Here is a 22,724-nt window from a genome sequence, read left to right as displayed (position 1 = left end):
TAATTTCAAACTACGCATGCAGAATTTTTTTTCTTTTTATAAGCAAAAAATGGTCCGAAGATGGCCTTTGCTTTTTTGAATAAATGTTCTTGGAGGGTTTATATGAGTTTATTTTAAATCTTATCAATCCTAGCAACTTAATATGAATGTGGATATACGTTCCTACAGGAAAACAAATCTCCAGTTAGCTGGAAGCTTTTGACAAAAGAAAGGCTTGAGACATATATTGTACTAACATACTTCTGGAGCACTTTCCAAATTCTGCATCTCCTTTGATTAGTTTGTTTTCTACAGCCTCCCAGATGACAAGAATTGTTGCAGTGTTGGGGAGGCTCATTTACTTCTTAATCTTTAATCACTAGCCCCTATATAGGCCTTTCTGGCATCAATCCTGGCCAACTCTTGCTGGTATCTGAGAACTTATTAGTACAACTTTATAGCAGTAGGACTTCATTCTGGAGAGTTCTAGATGGAGGCCTTAGAGCTAGGTCTAATTGAAATGTTATAGAAACCAGTCTTTAAAAATATTTTGCTCTGGTAAAAGATTTATGAAACTTTATCGAATAGGCAGTTGTTATATGGTCATAGAATTTTCCATCAGTGTTTTTTCTCTTATGTACATGGTTTCCTGGTTTGAAAAAACAACAGAATTTCTGACCATGGCAGATCTAGCGTCTGACACATCCCTGACTGATGTTACAGAAGACTTCTTTGACACAGCCTTGGTAAGGATGAGGATGGATGCTTCACTGAACAGATACCATTGATTATTTGTAGGAATCTTCAAGTTATTTATAAAACTTATGTTTTCTAAGATGTGGGTTTTACCAAGACTCTCATATTGTATTAGAACATTATATGAAGTAGAAACCATACCTAACCAATGCTATAGAAAAATGAAGTGGTTTATTTTCATGCATACGTCATTCAACTGTTTAAGGGCGATAAGCTGATTTTAATAGTGACTGAAGGTCAAATAGGATTTCTCAGTTTTTTCCTACTAAGGAAAGTCGACTCCTGCCTGTTAGAGAACTATCAGCACTAATGAATTAAAGTTAGAGTTGATGGGCGCCTGGGTGGCTCAGTTGGTTAAGTGACTGCCTTCGGCTCAGGTCATGATCCTGGAGTCCCTGGATCGAGTCCCACATCGGGCTCCCTGCTCGACGGGAGCCTGCTTCTGCCTCTGACCCTCCCCCCTCTCATGTGCTCTCTCTTTCTCATTCTCTGTCTCAAATAAATAAATAAAATCTTTAAAAAAATAAAGTTAGAGTTGATAATGGTTTTTAAAAATAATACAAGCTTTACTTTTTCTTCTAGATTATTTCCAGGAGTAGTAGTAAAGGTAAGTATATTATTTACCACTAATTGACTATTTACTCTTCATTAGAATATTCTGATATACATATTTATCTAAATGACATATAAAAGTAAAACAGGTTTCAGTATTTGCCTTTATTCACCATCTCAGGGTAGTCCTATGGCAGCATAGAGATTTTGTTGTAAAGTAGGTCTTGGTTTGCCTGAGGTCCATTTTATTTGCTGAAATGTATTCAGTGATTCTTCATGGATGGCCTCAAAGAAGATGAACCTTTGCTAATTCAGCAGGGACTGATCCCAAAGATAAGTGTCTTGTTTTAATTTTGTATGGCTTTGGGTCATTTAAAGAACTGGAATGAAACTAGTTATCTAGTTTGATTTTTTTAATGAGGGACGCCTGGGGGGCTCAGTTGGTTAAGCGTCTGCCTTGGGCTCAGATCATGATCCCATGGTCCCTGGAATTGATTTCCACATGGGACCCCCTGCTCAGCATGTGCTCTCCCACTCCCCCCTGCTTGTGAGCACTCTGTCAAATAAAGTCTTAGAAAAATATTTTTAATATAAGTACAGTTGACCTATAGTTTCAGGTGTGCAACATAGCGATTTGACAATTATGTACATCCCTTAATGCTCTCTACGATGAGTATAGCCACTCTGTCATCACAGAACATGACTGCAGTATGGTTTATATCCTCCAGTCTGAGAAGGCACTCAGAGACCAAAAACAAAGCAAGCACTCCCTACTGTTTACACAGTTTTATTCAGGATAACTTACTGATGGGGGTGGGTGGTGGGATCGGGCAGCCAAAGGATCCCTGAGCTATGCAGCTATTCGCCGCCGAGTCCGGACCTTAATTCCCAGCCTGTACAGAGTGAGGGGCATGGTGGTGAGGTCTCAAGGCTAGTTAACTCAAGTGGTGCCATCTGCTTGCCAGAGGATCTGTACTAGTTCTCTGCAGCGGGGCCTTCTGTGCGTTACTTCAGGGATGGTCAGAACGAGACTGTGCGCATTCCAGCCAGGACACAGCTTATCCTCCATGGGGCAGGGAGCATGGGACCCCGAGGCAGGTCATTGTGTGGATAGGAACAAGACAGACGGAAGGCCAAGATGCTGTTACCATTGTCAGCACTCCCACAGTTGCACTTCTCATCTCTGACTTGGGACAGGAACTTTGTAACTCTTGATCCTCTTTATCTGTTTTGCCCATCCCCCCCACCCACCTCCCCTCTGGCAACCACCTTTGTTCTTTGCATTTAAGAATCTGGTGTTTTTGTGTTTTGTTGTTGTTGTTGCTGTTGTTCATTTATTTTGTTTTCTGGATTCCACGTAGAAGTGAAATCCTATGGTATTTTTGATTTATTTCACTTAACATAATACCCTCTAGGTCCATCCATGTCGTAAATGGCAAGATCTCACTTTTTTTTATGTTTGAGTTATATTCCATAGTATATACCATATCTTCTTTATCTATTCATCTACTGATGGACCCTTGAGTTGCTTCCATTGCATGGCTGTTATAAATAATGCCACTGTAAACATAGGGGTGCATATATCTTTTCAAATTAGTGTTTTCATTTTCTTTGAGTAAATGCCTAGTAGTGAAATGACTAGATCATGTGGTATTTGCAATTCTTTGAGGAACCTCCATACTGTTCTCCAGAGTGGCTGTACCAGTTTGCATTCCCACCAACCGTGCATAAGCGTTCCCTTTTCTCCACATCCTCCCCAACATCCACCTTGTATATTCCCGCATCCTTTGTTGTAGATTGACTAGATGAGTGGGAGTTTATCCCTGGGCTCTGTGTTTTCTTCTTTGCACCATGCATCTATTTTTGTGCTAGTACCATACTGCTTTGATTACTGTAGCTTTGTAATATGGTTTGAAATCTGGAAGCATGATCTCTCCATCTTCTTAAGATTGCTTTGGCTATTTGGTATCTTTTTTTGTTGTTGTTCCATACAAACTTTAAGATTATTTGTTCTAGTTCTATGAAAAATACCATTGGTATTTTGCTAGGAATTGCATTGAATTTGTAGATTTCTTTGGGTAGTACGGCCATTTAAACAATATTCTTCCAGTCCATGAGCACAGTATATCCATTTATTTGTGTCTTCAGTTTTTTTTTTTCCCCATTAATATCTTACTGTTCTTAGAGTACAGGTCTGTCACCTCCTTGGTTAAATTTATTCCTAAGTGTTTTAATGCAATTGGGATTATTTTCTTAATTTGTCTTTCTGTTAGCTCATTGTTAGTGTATAGAAACACAACAGACATCTACATATTTTTTTGTAGCCTGAAAATTTGTGAATTTGTTTTTTTTTTTTCCAGCTTTTCTGCCCTTCTTTAAAAAAAAAAAACAACTTAATTCCAGTATAGTTAACATACGGTGTTATTAGTTTTAGGTGTACAATATAGTGATTCAACAATTCTTTACATGTATACTTGTAATCCCCTTCACCCATTTCACCCATCCCCCTGCCCACCTACCCTGTTCTCTGCAGTTAAGAGTTTGTTTTTTTAGTTTGTCTTTTTTTCCTTTGTTAAATTCCACATAGGAGTGAGATCATATGGTATTTGTCTTCCTATGACTGGCTTTGGATTATTTCTTGGGTGTTGAGTTGTATAAGTTCTGTATATATTTTGGACACTAACCCTTTACTGGATATGTCATTTGCAGATATCTTCCATTCAGTAGGTTGTCTTTTAGTTCCATTGGTTGTTTCCTTCACTGTGCAGAAGCTTTTTACGTTGATGAAGTCCCAGTAGTTTATTTTTGCTTTTGTTTCTCTTGCCTCAGGAGAACTATCTAGAAAAATGTTATGGCTGATGTCGGAGGCCTTACCACCTATGCTCTTTTCCAGGGTTTTTATCATTACAGATCTCATATTTAGGTCTTGAATCCATCTTGAGTTTATTTTTGTGTATGGTGAAACAGTCATCCAGTTTCATTCTTTTACATGTAGCTGTCCAGTTTTCCTAGCACTATGTGTTGAAAAGACTAGACTATCTTTTTCCCATTGCATAGTCTTGCCTCCTTTGTCAAAGATTAACCATATGATCATGGGTTTGTTTGTAGACTTTCTACTCTGTTCTATTGATCTGTGTGTCTATTTTTGTGCCAGTACCTACTGTTTTGTTACAGTTTTGTAGTATAACTTAAACTGGAATTGTGATGCCTCTAGCTTTTTCAAGATAGCTTTGGCGATTTGGGATCTCATGTGGTTCAATACAGATTTTAGAATTGTTCTAGTTCTGTGAAAAATGCTGTTGGTATTTCGATAAGGATTGCAGAAATCTGTAGATTGCCTTGGGTACTATGGACATTTTAGGAGTCTTCCAATCTATGAGCATTGGAATACCTTTCCATATGTTCTTGTCCTCTTCAATTTCTTTCATCAGTGTCTTTTAGTTTTCAGAGTATGGATCTTTCACCACTTAAGTTTAGTCCTAAGTATTTTGTTTGGGGCAATTGTCAATAGGATTGTTAATGTTTCTTTTTTTGTTGCTTCATTATTATATAGAAATGTTTGGATTTCTGTACTTTTTTTTTTTTTTTTTGGTATTCTGCAACTTTACTGCGTTGATTTATCAGTTCTAGTTTTTTGGTGGAGTCTTCAGAGTTTTCTATATAGAGTATTGTCATCTGCAAATACTGTGTTTTAGTTCTCCCTTTCCAATTTGGATGCCTTTTATTTTTTTATGTTGTCTAATTGCTGTGGCTAGGATTCCCGTACTATGTTAAATAAAAGGTGAAAGTGGGCATCCTTGTCTTTTTCTTGAGCTTAGGGGAAAAGCTGTTTTCCCCCATTGAGTATGATGTTAGCTGTGGGTGTTTCATAAAAGGCCTTTATTATGTTGAGGTGTTTTCCCTCTAAACCTACTTTCTGGAGGTTTTTTTTTTTTTTTTTTTTTTTTTTTTATCATGAATGGATGTTGTACTTTGTCAAATGCTTTTTCTACATCTATTAAAATGTTTTTATTTCCCATTTATTTGTAAAAGAGTGAACCACCCTTTTATTCCAGGAATAAATCTCACTTGATTACGGTGAGTGACTTTTTATTTAATGTATTATTGCTTTCTCTTTGCTAATATTGTTTTGAAGATTTTTGTGTCCATGTTCATGAGAGATAATTGGCTTGTTTACACTTGTGGGTATATGTGGTATCTTTATCTGGTTTTGGTATCAGGGGAATGTTGAGCTCCTAGAATGAACTTGGAAGTTTTCCTTCCTCTTCTGTTATTTGGAATAGTTTGAGAAGAATAGGTGTAAACACTTCTTTTTTTTTTTTTTTTTCCTCCTCCTTTTTAGTGTGAGTCGGGGCGGGGGGGGTTGGGAGGAGAGACAAGGGAGAGAGAGAATCTTAAGCTCTACGCCCAGTGCAGAGCCCATCACCAGGCTTGATCTCAGGACCCTGAGATCATGACCTGAGCTAAATCGAGTCTGATGCTTAACCACCTGACCAGGCGCCCCAGTATTAACTCCTCTTTAAATGTTTGGTAGATTCTCCTGTGAGGCCATCTGGTCGTGGAAATTTGGTTTTTTGGGGGGAATTTTTTTTTGATCACTGCTTTAATTTCATTGCTGGTAATTGGTCTGTTCAAATTTTGTATTTCTTCCCGATTCAGTTTTGGAAGGTTAGGTTTTTAGGAATTATATATTTCTTCCAGGTTCAGTTTGTTGGCATATTTTTTTTATAATCTCTTACCATTGTTTGTATTTCTGTGCTGTTTATTTCACTTGTGATTTATTTGGGTTTTTGTTGCTGTTATTGTTTGTGAGTTTAGCTAGAGGTTTATCAATTTTGTTGATCTCTTCAAAGAACCAGCTCTTGGTTTCATTGATCTGCCCTATTTTTTAGTTTCCATTTTATTTCTGCTCTAATATTTATTCTTTACTTCTGCTGGTTTTAGGTTTGTTTTGGGTTTTTTCCTTAGCTCATTTAGATATAAGGTTATGTCTGAGATTTTTCTTCTTGAGGTAGGCCTGTATTGCTATAAACTTCTCTCTTAGAACAGCTTTTGCTGCATCCCAAAGATTTTGGACCATTATGTTTTCATTTTAATTTGTCTTTATTTCTTTGATTTATTGGTTGACTCATTCATTGTTCAGTAGCATGTTGTTTAACCTCCATGTATCTGTGCTCTTTACAGATTTTTTTTTTTCTTGTGGCCAATTTCTAGTTTCAGATAAGGTGCATGGTAGGATTTTAGTCTCTTCGAATTTGTTGAGGATTGTTTTGTGGCCTAATATGTGATCTATTCTGGAGAATGTCCTGTGTGCATTAAAGAATACATATTCCACTGTTTTAGGATAGAATGTTCTTTTTTTTTCTTAAAATTTTTGTCAGCACAAGCAGGGGGGAGTGGCAGGCAGAGGGAGAAGCAGGCTCCCTGCTGAGCAAGGAGCCCAATGCACAACTTGACCCCAGGACCTGGATATCATGACCTGAGCCAAAGGCAGATGCTTAACCAACTGAGCCACCCAAGTGTTCCAGGATAGAAAGTTCTGAATATATCCGTTAAGTCTATCTGGTCCAGTGTGTCATTCAAGGCCACTATTTTCTTTTTTCTGCAGTCAAATGCTCTACCCCTAAGCTATACCCCCTTCTTGTTTTTTCTGTTTTGATGATCTGTCCATTGATGTAAGTGGGCTGTTAAGTCCCCTGCGATTGTATTATTGATTACTTCCCTTATGCTTGTTATTAACTGACTTATGTATTTGGGTTATACCATGTCGGGTGTATAAATATTTACAATTGTTATATTGTTGGATAGTTTCTTTTATGATTATATAGTGTCCTTCTTGGTTTCTTATTAGCTTTTGTTTTAAAGTTTTTCCTATATAAGTATTGCTAGCCCATCTTTTTACATCTATTTGCATGATAAATATTTCTCCATCCCCTCACTTTCAATCTGCAGGTGTCTTTAAGGTCTGAAATGAGTGTCTTGTCGGCAGCATATAGATGGGTCTTGTTTTTTTTATCCATTCCATCACCCTGTGTCTTTCCATTGAATATAAATGGACTAGACAGTCCAAAGTAATTATTGATAGGTATGTATTTATTCCTATTTTGTTACTTGTTATGGTGATTTCTATGGTTTTTCTGTGTTCTTTCTTGCTCTCTTCTCTCACAATTAGTTGTCTTTAGTGATATGTCAAAACTAGAAAGGAATCTAAGTATATTTATTACTAGGTTTTGATTTGTGGTTTCCATTAGGTTTGTATATAACATCTTCTGCATACAATGGTCTATTTTAAGTTGATGGTCACTTAAGTTTGAACCCATTCTTTAATTCTTTCCTCCCACCCCTGCTATGTCCTATTTTACATCCTTTTGTGAATCCCTTGACCGATTTTTAAAAAAAATTTTTTATTGTTAATCACCATACATTACATCATTAGTTTTTGATGTAGTGTTCCATGATTCATTGTTTGTGTATAACACCCAGTGCTCCATGCAGAAGTGCCCTCTTTAATACCCATCACCAGGCTAACCCATCCTGCCACTCCCCTCCCCTCTAGAATCCTCAGTTTGTTTTTGAGTCTGTTGTCTCTCAGTTTGTCTCCCCCTCTGATTTTCACCCTCCTTCATTCTTACCCTCCTGCTATCTTTTTTTTTTCTCTTAACATATATTGTAGTATTTGTTTCAGAAGTACAGATCTGTGATTCAACAGTCTTGCACAATTCACAGTGCTTACCAGAGCACATACCCTCCCCAGTGTCTATCACCCAGCCACCCCATCCCTCCCACTCCCCACCACTCCAGCAACCCTCAGTTTGTTTCCTGAGATTAGGAATTCCTCATATCAGTGAGGTCATATGATACATGTCTTTCTCTGACTTATTTTGCTCAGCATAATACCTCCAGTTCCATCCACGCTGTTGCAAATGGCAAGATTTCATTCCTTTTGATGGCTGCACAATATTCCATTGTATATATATATACCACTTCTTCTTTATCCATTCATCTGTCGATGGACATCTTGGCTCTTTCCACAGTTTGGCTATTGTGGACATTGCCGCTATAAACATCGGGGTGCACGTACCCCTTCGGATCCCTACATTTGTATCTTTGGAGTAAATACCCAGTAGTGCAATTGCTGGGTCATATGGTAGCTCTATTTTCAACTTTTTGAGGAACCTCCATACTGTTTTCCAGAGTGGCTGCACCAGCTTGCATTCCCACCAACAGTGTAGGAGGGTTCCCTTTTTCTGCATCCCCACCAACATCTGTCGTTTCCTGACTTGTTAATTTTAGCCATTCCGACTGGTGGGAGGTGGTATCTCATTGAGGTTTTGATTTGTATTTCCCTGATGCCGAGTGATGTTGAGCACTTTTTCATGTGTCTGTTGGCCATTTGGATGTCTTCTTTGGAAAAATGTCTGTTCATGTCTTCTGCCCATTTCTTGATTGGATCATTTGTTCTTTGGGTGTTGAGTTTAAGAAGTTCCTTATAGATTTTGGATACTAGCCCTTTATCTGATATGTCATTTGCAAATATCTTCTCCCATTCTGTCGGTTGTCTTTTGGTTTTGTTGACTGTTTCTTTTGCTGTGCAAAAGCTTTTTATCTAGATGAAGTCCCAATAGTTCATTTTTGCCCTTACTTCCCTTGCCTTTGGCAATGTTTCTAGGAAGAAGTTGCTGTGGCTGAGGTCAAAGAGGTTGCTGCCTGTGTTCTCCTTTAGGATTTTGATGGACTCCTGTCTCACATTTAGGTCTTTCAACCATTTTGAGTCCATTTTTCTGTGTGGTGTAAGGAAATGGTCCAGTTTCATCATGTGGCTATCCAATTTTCCCAACACCATTTGTTGAAGAGACTGTCTTTTTTCCATTGGACTTTCTTTCCTGCTTTATAAAAGATTAGTTGACCATGGAGTTGAGGGTCCATTTCTGGGCTCTCTGTTCTGTTCCATTGATCTGTGTGTCTGTTTTTGTGCCAGTACCATGCTGTCTTGATGATGACAGCTTTGTAATAAAGCTGGAAGTCCAGAATTGTGATGCTGCCAGCTTTGCTTTTTTTCAACATTCCTCTGGCTATTTGAAATAGGGTCTTTTCTGGTTCCATACAAATTTTAGGATTATTTGTTCCACTTCTTTGAAAAAAGTGGATGGTATTTTGATGGGGATTGCATTGAATATGTAGATTGCTCTAGGTAGCATTGATATCTTCACAATATTTGTTCTTCCAATCCATGAGCATGGAACGTTTTTCCATTTCTTTGTGTCTTCCTCAATTTCTTTCATGAGTATTTTATAGTTTTCTGAGTACAGATCCTTTGCCTCTTTGGTTAGACTTATTCCTAGGTATCTTATGTTTTGGGTGCAATTGTAAATGGAATTGACTCCTTAATTTCTCTTTCATCTGTCTTGTTGTTTGTGTATAGGAATGCTACTGATTTCTGTGCATTGATTTTATATCCTGCCACTTTACTGAATTCCTGTATGAGTTCTAGCAGTTTTGGGGTGGAGTCTTTGGGGTTTTCCACATAAAGTATCATATCATCTGCAAAGAGGGAGAGTTTGACTTCTTTGCCAATTTGGATGCCTTTGATTTCTTTTTGTTGTCTGATTGCTGTGGCTAGGACTTCTAATACTATGTTGAATAGCATTGGTGATAGTGGACATCCCTGCTGTGTTCCTGACCTTAGGAGGAAAGCACTCAATTTTTCCTTATTGAGAATATTTGTTGTGGGTTTTTCATAGATGGCTTTTATGATATTGAGGTACGTACCCTCTATCCCTATACTCTGAAGAGTTTTGATCAAGAAAGGATGCTGTACTTTGTCAAAAGCTTTTTCTGCATCTATTGAGCGATTATATGATCCTTGTTCTTTCTTTTGTTAATGTATTGTATCACATTGATTTGCGGATGTTGAAACAACCTTGCAGCCCAGGGATAAATCTCTCTTGGTCGTGATGAATAATCCTTTTAATGTACTGTCAGATCCTATTGGCTAGTATTGGTGAAAATTTTTGCATCCATGTTCATCAAGGATATTGGTCTGTAATTCTCCTTTTTGATGGGGTCTTTGTCTGGTTTGGGGATCAAGGTAATGGTGGCCTCATAAAACGAGTTTGGAAGTTTTCCTTCCATTTCTATTTTTTGGAACAGTTTCAGAAGAATAGGTATGAATTCTTTAAATGTTTGGTAGAATTCCCCTGGGAAGCCATCTGGCCCTGGGCTTTTGTTGGGAGATTTTTGATGACTGCTTCAATTTCCTTAGTGGTTATAGGTCTGTTCAGGTTTCCTATTTCTTCCTGGTTCAGTTTTGGTAGTTGATACATCTCTAGGAATGCATCCACTTCTTCCAGGCTATCTAATTTGCTGGCATAGAGTTGCTGTATTTCTTTGGTGTTGTGATCTCTCCTCTTTCATTCATGATTTTGTTGATTTGGGTCATTTCTCTTTTCTTTTTGATAAGTCTGGCCAGGGGGTTATCAATCCTGTTAATTCTTTCAGAGAACCAGCTCCTAGTTTCATTGATCTGTTCTACTGTTCTTTTGGTTTCTATTTCATTGATTTCTGCTCTGATCTTTATTATTTCTCTTCTCCTGCTGGGTTTAGGCTTTATTTGCTGTTCTTTCTCCAGCTCCTTTAGGTGTAGGGTTAAGTTGTGTATTTGAGACCTTTCTTGTTTCTTGAGCAAGGCTTGTATTGCTATATACTTTCCTCTTAGGACTGCCTTTGCTGTATCCCAAAGATTTTGAATACTTGTGTTTTCATTTTCATTGGTTTCCATGAATTTTAATTCTTCCTTAATTTCCTGGTTGACCCATTCATCCTTTAGTAGGATGCTCTTTAGCCTCCACATATTTGAGTTCTTTCTGACTTTCCTCTTGTGATTGAGTTCTAGTTTTGTGGTCAGCATTGTGGTCTGAAAATATGCAGGGAATTATTCCAAACTTTTGGTACTGGTTGAGACTGGATTTGTGACCTAGGATGTGATCTATTCTGGAGAATGTTCCATGGGCACTAGAGAAGAATGTGTATTCTGTTGCTTTGGGATGGAATGTTCTGAATATGTCTGTGAAGTCCATTTGGTCCAGTGTGTCATTTAAAATCTTTATTTCCTTGTTGATCTTTTGCTTAGATGATCTGTCCATTTCAGTGAGGGGGGTGTTGAAGTCCCCCACTATTATTGTATTGTTGTTGATGTGTTTCTTTGCTTTTATTATTAATTGGCTTATATAATTGGCTGCTCCCATGTTAGGGGCATAGATATTTACAATTGTTAGATCTTCTTGTTGGATAGACCCTTTAAGTAGGATAGTGTCCTTCCTTATCTCTTATTACAGTCTTTGGTTTAAAATCTAATTTGTCAGGGAGGGGGGAAAGATGGTGGAGGAGTAGGGGACCTATTTCAACTGGTCCCCGGAATTAAGCTGGATATTTACCAGACCACTCTGAGCACCCACAAAACCAGCCTGAGATGTAAGAAGATCTGGATCTCTACAAACAGAATACTGTAGGTGGTTGGTTTTGAGGTACGAAGCAGGGAGTCATGATTCCACAGGCAGATAGGATAAACGGCAGCAGGAGCTTGCCTGGCCATGGGGATCCTACACCGCTGGTGTGCAACAGCCTTGTGCACTGTGGACGGGGCTCAGACTCGCAGACCGGTAGCAGCAGGGAAAGGACTCTAGGGCAGCCCCCAGGGTGGAAACCCAGAGCGGTGGGGTCACACCTGTGAACTGCAGCCCCCAGGGTGGAAACCCGGAGTGGTGGGGTCATGCGTGCGAACTGGGAGCGGCTGGCGGTTTTAGAAGCACAAAGGGCAGGGCACCTGGGTGGCTCAGTTGGTTGAGCGACTGCCTTCAGCTCGGGTCGTGATCCTGGAGTCCCAGGATCGAGTCCCACATCGGGCTCCCTGCTCAGTGGGGAGTCTGCTTCTCCCTCTGACCCTCCTCCCTCTCATGCTCTGTCTCTCATTCTCTCTCTCGCAAATAAAATCTTAAAAAAAAAAAAAAAAACCCACAAAGGGCAGAGACGTGCCCCTACCTGGAGGCAGGACTGGGAGCACTGTGGAGGGGCGCACAACCCAGGACACTGCAGTTTATAGCAAGGGGACAGAAACGGAGACTGTTGCCTGGAGACCTCACTGAAGAACAGACTGAGGTCTCTGTGCTCTGAGGCAGAGGGTTGGAAATGGTCTCTTATGCTCTGACTCGCGGAAGAGATGTTGAAAGCCGCCAGGGAAAGCTGCCAGAGAACAAAACCCCCAACCTGATTCCCGCTGAGCCCATCCCCTGCCACAGGGGGGCAGGGCAACTCCGCCCAAACAGGGTTGCCTGAGTAACAGTGCGGCAGGCCCCTCCCGCAAAACACAGGCTGGGAAAACAAGAGGTCAGCAACCCTAAGGTCCCAAGAAAACAGGTGCACCTTGCTTGGGTTCTGGTCAGTAATTTGGACTCTATATATTCCCTCAAACACCCATCAGCAGAATGACTAGGAGGAGGAGACCCCAAAATAGAAAAGACTCAGAGATTGACTTATGCTGCAGATTTACAAATGGATGCAGCTATAACCAAGATGTCAGAGATGGAATTCAGGCTAGCAATTGTGAAGACAATAGCAAGAATGGAGAAATCAGTTAATGGCAACATAGAGTCTCTAAGGGCAGAAATGAAAGCTGAATTGGCAGAACTTAATGCTATCAATGAGATCCAATCCAATCTAGATAATCTAACAGCTAGGGTAACTGAAGCAGAAGAATGAATCAGTGACCTGGAAGACCATTTAATAGATAAAAAGGGAAAAGAGGAGGCCAGGGAAAAACAACTCAGAATCCATGAAAATAGAATCAGAGAAATAAGTGACACCATGAAGCATTCCAATGTCAGAATTATTGGAATCCCAGAGGGAGTGGAGAGAGAGCGAGGACTAGAAGATGTATTTGAGCAAATCGTAGCTGGGAACTTCCCTAATCTGGGGAATGAAACAAACATTCGTGGCCTAGAGGCAGAGAGGACCCCTCCCAAGATCAAGGAAAACCGGCCAACACCCTGGCATGTAATAGTAAAACTTGCAAATCTTAGAACCAAGGAAACCATCTTAAGGGCAGTTAGGGGGAAGAGATTCCTTATGTACAGAGGGAGGAACATCAGAATAACGTCAGACCTATCCACAGAGACCTGGCAAACCAGAAAGGCCTGGCAAGACATATTCAGGGTACTAAATGAGAAGAACATGCAGCCAAGAATACTTTATCTGGCAAGGCTTTCATTTAGAATGGATGGAGAGATGCAGAGCTTCCAAGACTGGCAGAAAATGAAAATATGTGACCACTAAGCCGGCCCTGCAAGAAATATTAAGGGGGAGATTTCTATAAAAGCAGAAAGACCCCAAAAGTGATATACAACAGAAATTTACAGGGACAATCTATAAAAACAATGTCTTCACAGGCAACATGATGACAATGAATTCATATCTTTCGATAATCACTCTCAATGTGAATGGCCTAAACGCTCCCATAAAATGGCACAGGGTTGCAGATTGGATAAAAAGACAGGACCCATCCACATGCTGTCTACAAGAGACTCATTTTGAACCTAAAGATACATCCAGACTGAAAGTGAAGGGATGGAGATCCATCTTCCATGCCAACGGACCTGAAAAGAAAGCTGGGGTAGTAATTCTTATATCAGACAAATTAGATTTTAAACTAAAGTCTGTAGTTAGAGACACAGAAGGACACTATATCATTTTTTTTTAAAGATTTTATTTGAGAGCGAATGAGAGACAGAGAGCATGAGAGGGAGGAGGGTCAGAGGGAGAAGCAGACTCCCTGCCGAACAGGGAGCCCAATGCGGGACTCGATCCCGGGACTCCAGGATCATGACCTGAGCTGAAGGCAGTTGCTTAACCAACTGAGCCACCCAGGCGCCCCACTATATCATTCTTACAGGGTCTATCCAACAAGAAGATCTAACAATTGTAAATATCTATGCCCCCAACATGGGAGCAGCCATCTACATAAGCCAACTGTTAACGAAAATAAAGAGTCCTATTGATAACAATACGTTAATTGTAGGAGACCTCAATACTCCACTCTCAGCAATGGACAGATCATCTAAGCAGAAAATCAACAAGGAAACAAGAGCTTTGAATGATACATTGGACCAGATGGACCTCATAGATATTTACAGAACATTCCACCCTAAAACAACAGAATACTTATTCTTCTCAAGCGCACATGGAACTTTCCAGAATAGACCATATACTGGGTTACAAATCAGGTCTCAACTGATACCAAACAATTGAGATTATTCCCTGCATATTCTCAGACCACAATGCTCTAAAACTGGAACTCAATCACAAGAAAACATTTGGCAGAAATTCAAACACTTGGAAGCTAAAGACCACTCTGCTCAAGAATGTTTGGGTCAACCAGGAAATCAAAGAAGAACTTAAACAATTCATGGAAACAAATGACAAAACACATTGTCCAAAACCTATGGGATACTGCAAAGGCGGTCCTAAGGGGGAAATACATAGCCATCCAAGCCTCACTCAAAAAAATAGAAAAATCCCAAATTCACCAACTAACTCTACACCTTAAAGAATTACAGAAAAAGCAACAAACGATGCCTAAAGCACGCACTAGAAGAGAAATAATTAAAATTAGAGCAGAAATCAATGAATTAGAAACCAGAAACACTGTAGATCAGATCAACAAAACTAGAAGTTGGTTCTTTGAAAGAATAAGATCGATAAACAACTGGCCAGACTTATCCAAAAGAAAAGAGAAAGACCCAAATTATTAAAATTATGAATAAAAGGGGGAGAGATCATGACTAACACCAAGAAAATAGAAACAATTATTAGAAATTATTAACAACTATATGCCAATAAGCTGAGCAATCTGGATGAAATGGAGGCCTTCCTGGAAACCTATAAGCTGCCAAGACTGAAACAGGAAGAAATTGACAGCCTGAATAGGCCAATAACCAGTAAAGAGATTGAAGTAGTGATCAAAAACCTCCCAAAAAACAAGAGTCCAGGGCCTGATGGATTCCCTGGGGAATTCCACCAAACATTCAAAGAAAAAATAATACCTATTCTACTGAAGCTGTTTCAAAAAACAGAAACAGAAGGAAAACTTGCAAACTCATTCTATGAGGCCAGCATTACCTTAATCCCTAAACCAGGCAAAGATCCCATCAAAAAGGAGAATTTCAGACCGATATCCCTGATGAATATGGATTCCAAAATCCTAACTAATAGGATCCAACAATACATTAAAAGGATCATTGACCACGACCAAGTGGGATTTATCCCCGGGATGCAAGGGTGGTTCAACATTTGCAAACCAATCAATGTGATAGAACACATTAATAAGAGGAGGGAAAAGAACCATATGGTGCTCTCAATTGATGTAGAAAAAGCATTTGACAAAATACAACATCCTTTCCTGATTAAAACTCTCCAGAGCATAGGGATAGAGGGAACATTCCTCAAGTTCTTAAAATCCATCTATGAAAAACCCACAGCGAATATCATCCTCAATGGGGAAAAGCTGAGAACCTTTCCCTTAAGATCAGGAACACGTCAAGGATGCCCACTCTCACCACTATTGTTCAACATAGTACTAGAAGTCCTAGCAACAGCATTCAGACAACAAAAAGAAATAAAAGGTATTCAAATTGGCAAAGAAGAAGTCAAACTCTTTTTGCAGATGACATGATACTTTATGTGGAAAACCCAAAAGACTCCACCCCCAAATTACTAGAACTCATCCAGCAATTCAGTAATGTGGCAGGATACAAAATCAATGCACAGGAATCAGTTGCTTTCTTATACACTAACAATGCAACAGTAGAAAGAGAAATTAGAGAAACGATTTCATTTGCAATAGCACCAAAAACCATAAGATACCTTGGAATAAACCTAACTAAAGAGGTAAAGGATCTATACTGTAGGAACTACAAAACACTCATGAAAGAAATTGAAGAAGACACAAAAAGATGGAAAAATATTCCATGCTCATGGATCAGAAGAATAAACATTGTTAAAATGTCTATGCTACCCAGAGCAATCTATATCTTCAGTGCCATCCCGATCAAAATTCCAATGACATTTTTCGAAGTGCTGGAACAAACAATCCTAAAATTTGTATGGAATCAGAAAAGACCCCAAATCGCCAAGGAAATGTTGAAAAAAAAAGCTGGGGGCATCACGTTGCCCGATTTCAAGCTATATTACAAAGCTGTGATCACCAAGACAGCATGGTACTGGCACAAAAACAGACATACAGACCAATGGAACAGAATAGAGAACCCAGGTATGGACCCTCAACTCTATGGTCAAATAATCTTTGACAAAGCAGGAAAAAACATGCAATGGAAAAAAGACAGTCTCTTCAACAAATGCTGCTGGGAAAATTGGACAGCCACATGCAGAAGAATGAAACTCGACCATTCTCTAACACCATTCACAAAGATAAACTCAAAGTGGATGAAAGACCTCAATGTGAGACAGGAATCCATCAAAATCCTAGAGGAGAACATAGGCAGTAAACTTTTTGACATCAGCCACAGCAACTTCTTTCAAGATATATCTCCAAAAGCTAGTGAAACAAAAGCAAAAATGAACTTTTGGGACTTCATAAGATAAAAAGCTTCTGCACAGCAAAGGAAACAGTCAACAAAACAAAGAGGCAACCCACAGAATGGGAGAAGATATTTGAAAATGACACTACAGATAAAGGACTGGTATCCAAGATCTATAAAGAACTTCTCAAACTCAACACCCAAAAAACATTCAAGTCAAAAAGTGGGCAGAAGATATGAAAAGACTTTTCTAAAGAAGATCTACAAATGGCTAACAGACACATGAAAAAATGTTCATCATCATTAGCCATCAGGGAAATCCAAATCAAATCCACATTGAGATACCACCTTACACCAGTTAGAATGGCAAAAATGGGTAGGGAAAGAAACAACAAATGTTGGAGAGGTTGTGGAGAAGGGGGAACCCTCTTACATTGTTGGTGGGAATGGAAGTTGGTACAGCCACTTTGGAAAACAGTGTGGAGGTGCCTCAAAAATGTAAAAATAGAGCTACCCTATGACCCAGCAATTGCACTCCTTGGTATTTACCCCAAAGACATAGATGTAGTGAAAAGAAGAGCCATATGCACCCCAAAGTTCATAGCAGCAATGTCCGCAATAGCCAAACTGTGGAAAGAGCTGAGATGCCCTTCAGCAGATGAATGGATAAAGAAGATGTGGTCCTTATATACAATGGAATATTACTCAGCCATCAGAAAAGATGAATACCCAACTTTTACATCAACATGGATGGGACTGGAGGAGATTATGCTAAGTGAAATATGTCGAGCAGACAAAGTCAATTATATGGTTTCACTTATTTGTGGAACATAAGGAATAACATGGAGGACATTAGGAGAAGGAAGGGAAAAATGGGGAGGGGTAATTGGAGGGAGAGATGAACCATGAAAGACTATGGACTCTGAGAAACAAACAGGGTTTTAGAGGGGAGCGGGGAGGGGGGATTGGTTAGCTCGGTGATGGGTATTAAGGAGGGCACGTACTGCATGGAGCGCTGGGTGTTATATGAAAACAATGGATCATGGATCACCACATCAAAAACCAATGATGTATGGTGACTAACATAATGTAATAAAATAAAAAAAAAATCTGATTTGTCTGATATAAGGATTGCCACCCCAGCTTTCTTTTGGTGTCCATTAGTATGGTAAATTGTTTTCCACCCCCTCACTTTCAATCTGGGGGTGTCTTTGGGTCTAAAATGAGTCTCTTGCAGACAGCATATCGATGGGCCTTGTTTTTTTATCCAATCTGATAGCCTGTGTCTTTTGATTGGGGCATTTAGCCCATTTACATTCAGGGTAACTATTGAAAGATAGGAATTTACTGCCATTGTATTGCCTGTAAGGTGACTGTTACTGTATATTGTCTTTGTTCCTTTCTAGTCTGTGTTGCTTTCAGGCTCTCTCTTTGCTTAGAGGATCCCTTTCAATATTTCTTGTAGGGCTGGTTTCTTGTTTGCAAATTCCTTTAGTTTTTGTTTGTCCTGGAAGCTTTTTATCTCTCCTTCTATTTTCAATGATAGCCTAGCTGGATATAGTATTCTTGACTGCATATTTTTCTCATTTAGTGCTGAATATATCCTGCCAGTCCTTTCTGGCCTGCCAGGTCCCTGTGGATAGGTCTGTTGCCAATCTAATGTTTCTACCATTGTAGGTTACAGATCTCTTCTCCCGAGCTGCTTTCAGGATTTTCTCTTTGTCTCTGAGACTCGTAAGTTTTACTATTAGATATTGGGGTGTTGACCTATTTTTATTGATTTTGAGAGGGGTTCTCTGTGCCTCCTGGATTTTGATGCCTGCTTCCTTCCCCAAATTAGGGAAGTTCTCGCTATAATTTGCTCCAATATACCTTCTGCCCCTCCCTCTCTTTCTTCTTCTTCTGGGATCCCAATTATTCTAACGTTGTTTTGTCGTATGGTATCGTTTATCTCTCAAATTCTGCCCTCATGATCCAGTAGTTGTTTATCTCTCTTTTTCTCAGCTTCTTTATTTTCCATCATTTGGTCTTCTATATCACTGATTCTCTCTTCTGCCTCATTTATCCTAGCAGATAGAGCCCCTATTTTTGATTGCACCTCATTAATAGCCTTTTTGATTTTGACTTGGTTAGATTTTAGTTCTTTTACTTCTCCAGAAAGGGTTTCTCTAATAACTTCCATGCTTTTTTCAAGCCCAGCTAGTATCTTTAAAATCATCATTCTGAACTCTAGTTCCACATTGTACTAATATCCGTATTGAGTAGGTCCCGGGCAGTCGGTACTGCCTCTTGTTCTTTTTGCGGAGGTGATTTTTTCCATCTTATCATTTTGTCCAGAGGAGAATAGATGAATCAGAGAACAAAATGCTAACGGGGTAACAACGTCCCCAGAAAATATACTCGAAACAAATCAGAAAAGATCTTCCAGAAAGTGGTCACTTTTCTGTTCAAAGAGTTGTTCTTATTCCTTTCTTCTATCTCCTGTTGAGTTTGTAGGTGTTCAGAATGGTTTGATCCCTATCCAGCTGAATTCCTGGGACCAGACGAAATCCAGGTCTCCTACTCCTCCACCATGTTGCTCCGCCCACCTCCCCTTGACTGATTTTTACAGGCATAATTATTTTTATTACTTTTGTGCTTCATTCTTTTTTTTATATATTTTTTATTTTTTTATTCTTATGCTAATCCCCATACATTACATCATTAGTTTTAGATGAAGTGTTCCATGATTCATTGTTTGTGCATAACACCCCGTGCTCCATGCAGAATGTGCCCTCCTCAATACCCACCACCAGGCTAACCCATCCTCCCACCCACCTCCCCTCTAGAACCCTCAGTTTGTTTTTCAGAGTCCATCGTCTCTCATGGTTCGTCTACCCCTCCGATTTCCCCCGCTTCATTCTTCCCCTCCCGCTACCTTCTTCTTCTTCTTTTTTTTTTTTAACATATATTGCATTATTTGTTTCAGAGGTACAGATCTGAGATTCAACAGTCTTGCACAATTCACAGCGCTTACCAGAGCACATACCCTCCCCAGTGTCTATCACCCAGTCACCCCATCCCTCCCACCCCACCCCCCACTCCAACAACAGTTTGTTTCCTGCGATTAAGAATTCCTCATATCAGTGAGATCATATGATACATGTCTTTCTCTGTTTGACTTATTTCACTCAACATAATACCCTCCAGTTCCATCCACGTGGTTGCAAATGGCAAGATCTCATTCCTTTTGATGGCTGCATAATATTCCATTGTATATATATACCACATCTTCTTTATCCATTCATCTGTCGATGGACATCTTGGCTCTTTCCACAGTTTGGCTATTGTGGACATTGCTGCTATAAACATCGGGGTGCACGTACCCCTTCGGATCCCTACTTTTGCTTCATTCTTTTATTCTTACTTATAGTCTTTCTTTCCAGAGTCCCCTTTATCATTTCTTGTAGGGCCAGTTTATTGATTATGGTAGTTGGGAAACTCTCCTATTCTGAATGATGGCCTTGCTGGATAGAGTACCATTGGTTGCAACCTTTTTCCTTTCAGCATTTTGAATATATCATGCCACTCTCTTCTGGCCTAAAAAGTTTCTGCTTAAAGATCAGCTTATAGCCTTATGGGTTTTTTTTGGATATATATGTAACTATTTTGCTGCTCTTAAAATTCTCTATCACTACATTTTGCCATTTTAATTACTATGTGTCTTGGTGTGGACTTCTTTGGGTTTATTTTTGTTGGGAACTCTCTTGCCTCCTGGATCTGGATAGGTTTCAAACCTTCCCCAGATTAGGGAAATTTTTAGTGGTTTCTTCAAATAGACTTTTATTCCCCCTTTTCTCTCTCCTCCTTTTGGGATCTCTTAATGTGAATATTATGCTTTATGGGGTTACTGAGCTCCCTAAGTCTGTTCTCATTTTGCCTAATTTTTTTTTCCCACCTGCTCAGCTTGATTACTTTCCATTATTATTGTTTTCCATGTTAACTTGCTCCTCTCCTCTCTTTAGCCTGTTATTCCATCTAGTATATTTTTAATTTTCATTTATTGTGTTCATCTCCACTTCTTTCATCTTTTAAGATTTATTTATTTTAGAGTGCATGTGCATGCATGTAGTGGGGGGAGGGGCAGAGAGAGGGAGAGACAGTCACAAGCAAAGTCCATGCTGAGCACAGAGCCGAATGCAGGGCTTGATCTCACAAGCCTGAGATCACAACCTGAGCTGAAAGCAAGAGTCAGATGCTTAACCAACTGCACTACCCATGGGCCTCTCTGGTGGTTTTTTTGTTTGTTTAAATCTTTCCATTAATGTTCTCTCTGATATCCTCCACTCTTAAGTGCATTGAATATCTTTATGATCATTACTTTAACTTTTTTATCAGGCATATTACTTATATTCACTTTGCTTATGTCTTTTGTTGTGGTCTTTACCTGTCCTTTCATTTGGGACATACCTGTCTCATTTTGTCTAATTCTGTGTCTGTTTCTGTGTTTGGAAAGTCAGCTATGTCTCCTCTTAAAAATAAAAGCCTTGTGAAGGAAACGTTCTGTATTATCCTGCAGTGCAGTGTCTCCTCTTCACTAGAACCTGGTGCTTCAGGAGGTATCCCATATGTGTGTTGTGTGTGCCCTGCTGTTGTGGGGATTCATCTTTTTTGTGTGGGATCCCTGGTGTGATTTCTCTCCATTTCTGGGGCTCCCCACCCCCCATGAAAGGCTACAGTCAGTTTTGCTCCCCACTGACCTTCTTATCCTCTCCAATATGGCCTCTTTTATACTTTTGTGGAGTTTGTTGTGCCAGTCTTCAGGTTGTTTTCTGGGTTATTTATGCTGTTGTTGCCATTTTTATCTGTGGGATGAGGTCACCTTAGGGTTCTCTTACACTCCATCTTCCCTATGATTGGAAATAGTCCATTTGCATTTAAAGTAATTATTGCAGGTATGTATTGACATTTTGTTAATTCTTTTCCAGTTGTTTTTGTAGTGTTGTATCTTCTGCTTTCATCCCTTGTGCTTTGAAGGTATTCTTTAGGGTTATGCTTGGATTCCTTTTTCTTTTTTTTGTGTATGTGTATTAGAGGTTTTTGATTTATGATTACCATTAGGTTCATTTGTCATCTTTTGTATATAGCAATTTTTATTAAGTTGATAGTCACTTAAGTTTGAGCACATTCTAAAAGCACCTAATTTTTCATCCCCCTTCCATATTTTCTGTATATGATGTCATATTTTGCATCTTCTTATTTTGTATATCCTTGGCTGGTTTTTTGTAGATATAGCAGATTTTACTATTTTTGTGTGTGAACAAACTGGCTTTATAGTTGAATCTACTACCCTAATTATATGATTACTTTTACTGTGAATTTTTTTTCTCTTATAATTTTCTTCTAGTTATGGCCTTTTCTTTCCACTCAGATAATTCCCTTTAGCCTTTCTTAGAAGGCTGGTTTAGGGGTGATGAACACCCTTAGCTTTTGTTTAGGAAACTCTTTATCTCTTCTATTCTGAATGATAACCTTGCTGGGTAGAGTATTCTTGGTTGTGGTTTTTTTCCTATTAGTAGTTTGAATAGATCATTCCATTCCCTTCTGACCCACAAAGTTTCTGGTGGAAAATAAGCTGATGATTTTGTGGGGTTTCCCTTATATGTAACTATTTCCCTTTGCTGCTTTTATAATCCTTTTATTCCATTTTGCCATTTTTGGTATTCATGTGTCTTGATGTGGACCTCTTTGTGTTCATCTTGTTACGATTTCTGTTTCCTGGATCTGGATGTCTGTTTCCTTCTCCAGTTTAGGGAAGTTTTCAGTTATATCTTCAAATAAATTTTCCACCCCTTTCTTATCTCCTTCTGG

At 39.2% G+C, this 22,724-nt stretch overlaps 1 protein-coding gene across 1 annotated transcript in view; it reads left to right on the top strand.

Moving 5' to 3' along the window:
• SYCP2L (synaptonemal complex protein 2 like) overlaps positions 1 to 22,724 on the top strand; it is a 112,458-nt gene that overhangs the window by 8,188 nt on the left and 81,546 nt on the right. The window contains exons 7-8 of the mRNA XM_064598172.1: positions 621 to 725; positions 1,318 to 1,342. Of these exons, the coding sequence (XP_064454242.1) occupies positions 621 to 725; positions 1,318 to 1,342 (130 nt within the window). The remainder of the gene's footprint in view (positions 1 to 620; positions 726 to 1,317; positions 1,343 to 22,724) is intronic.

This window comes from Mirounga angustirostris, unplaced genomic scaffold (genome assembly GCF_029215605.1).
Source record: "Mirounga angustirostris isolate CCGP_5_RB_7025 unplaced genomic scaffold, mMirAng1.0.hap1 SCAF_8, whole genome shotgun sequence".
Taxonomy (NCBI): Eukaryota; Metazoa; Chordata; class Mammalia; order Carnivora; family Phocidae; genus Mirounga; species Mirounga angustirostris.
Note: the sequence above shows the minus strand (reverse complement) of the source record. Positions and strands in the feature narration are given on the sequence as shown.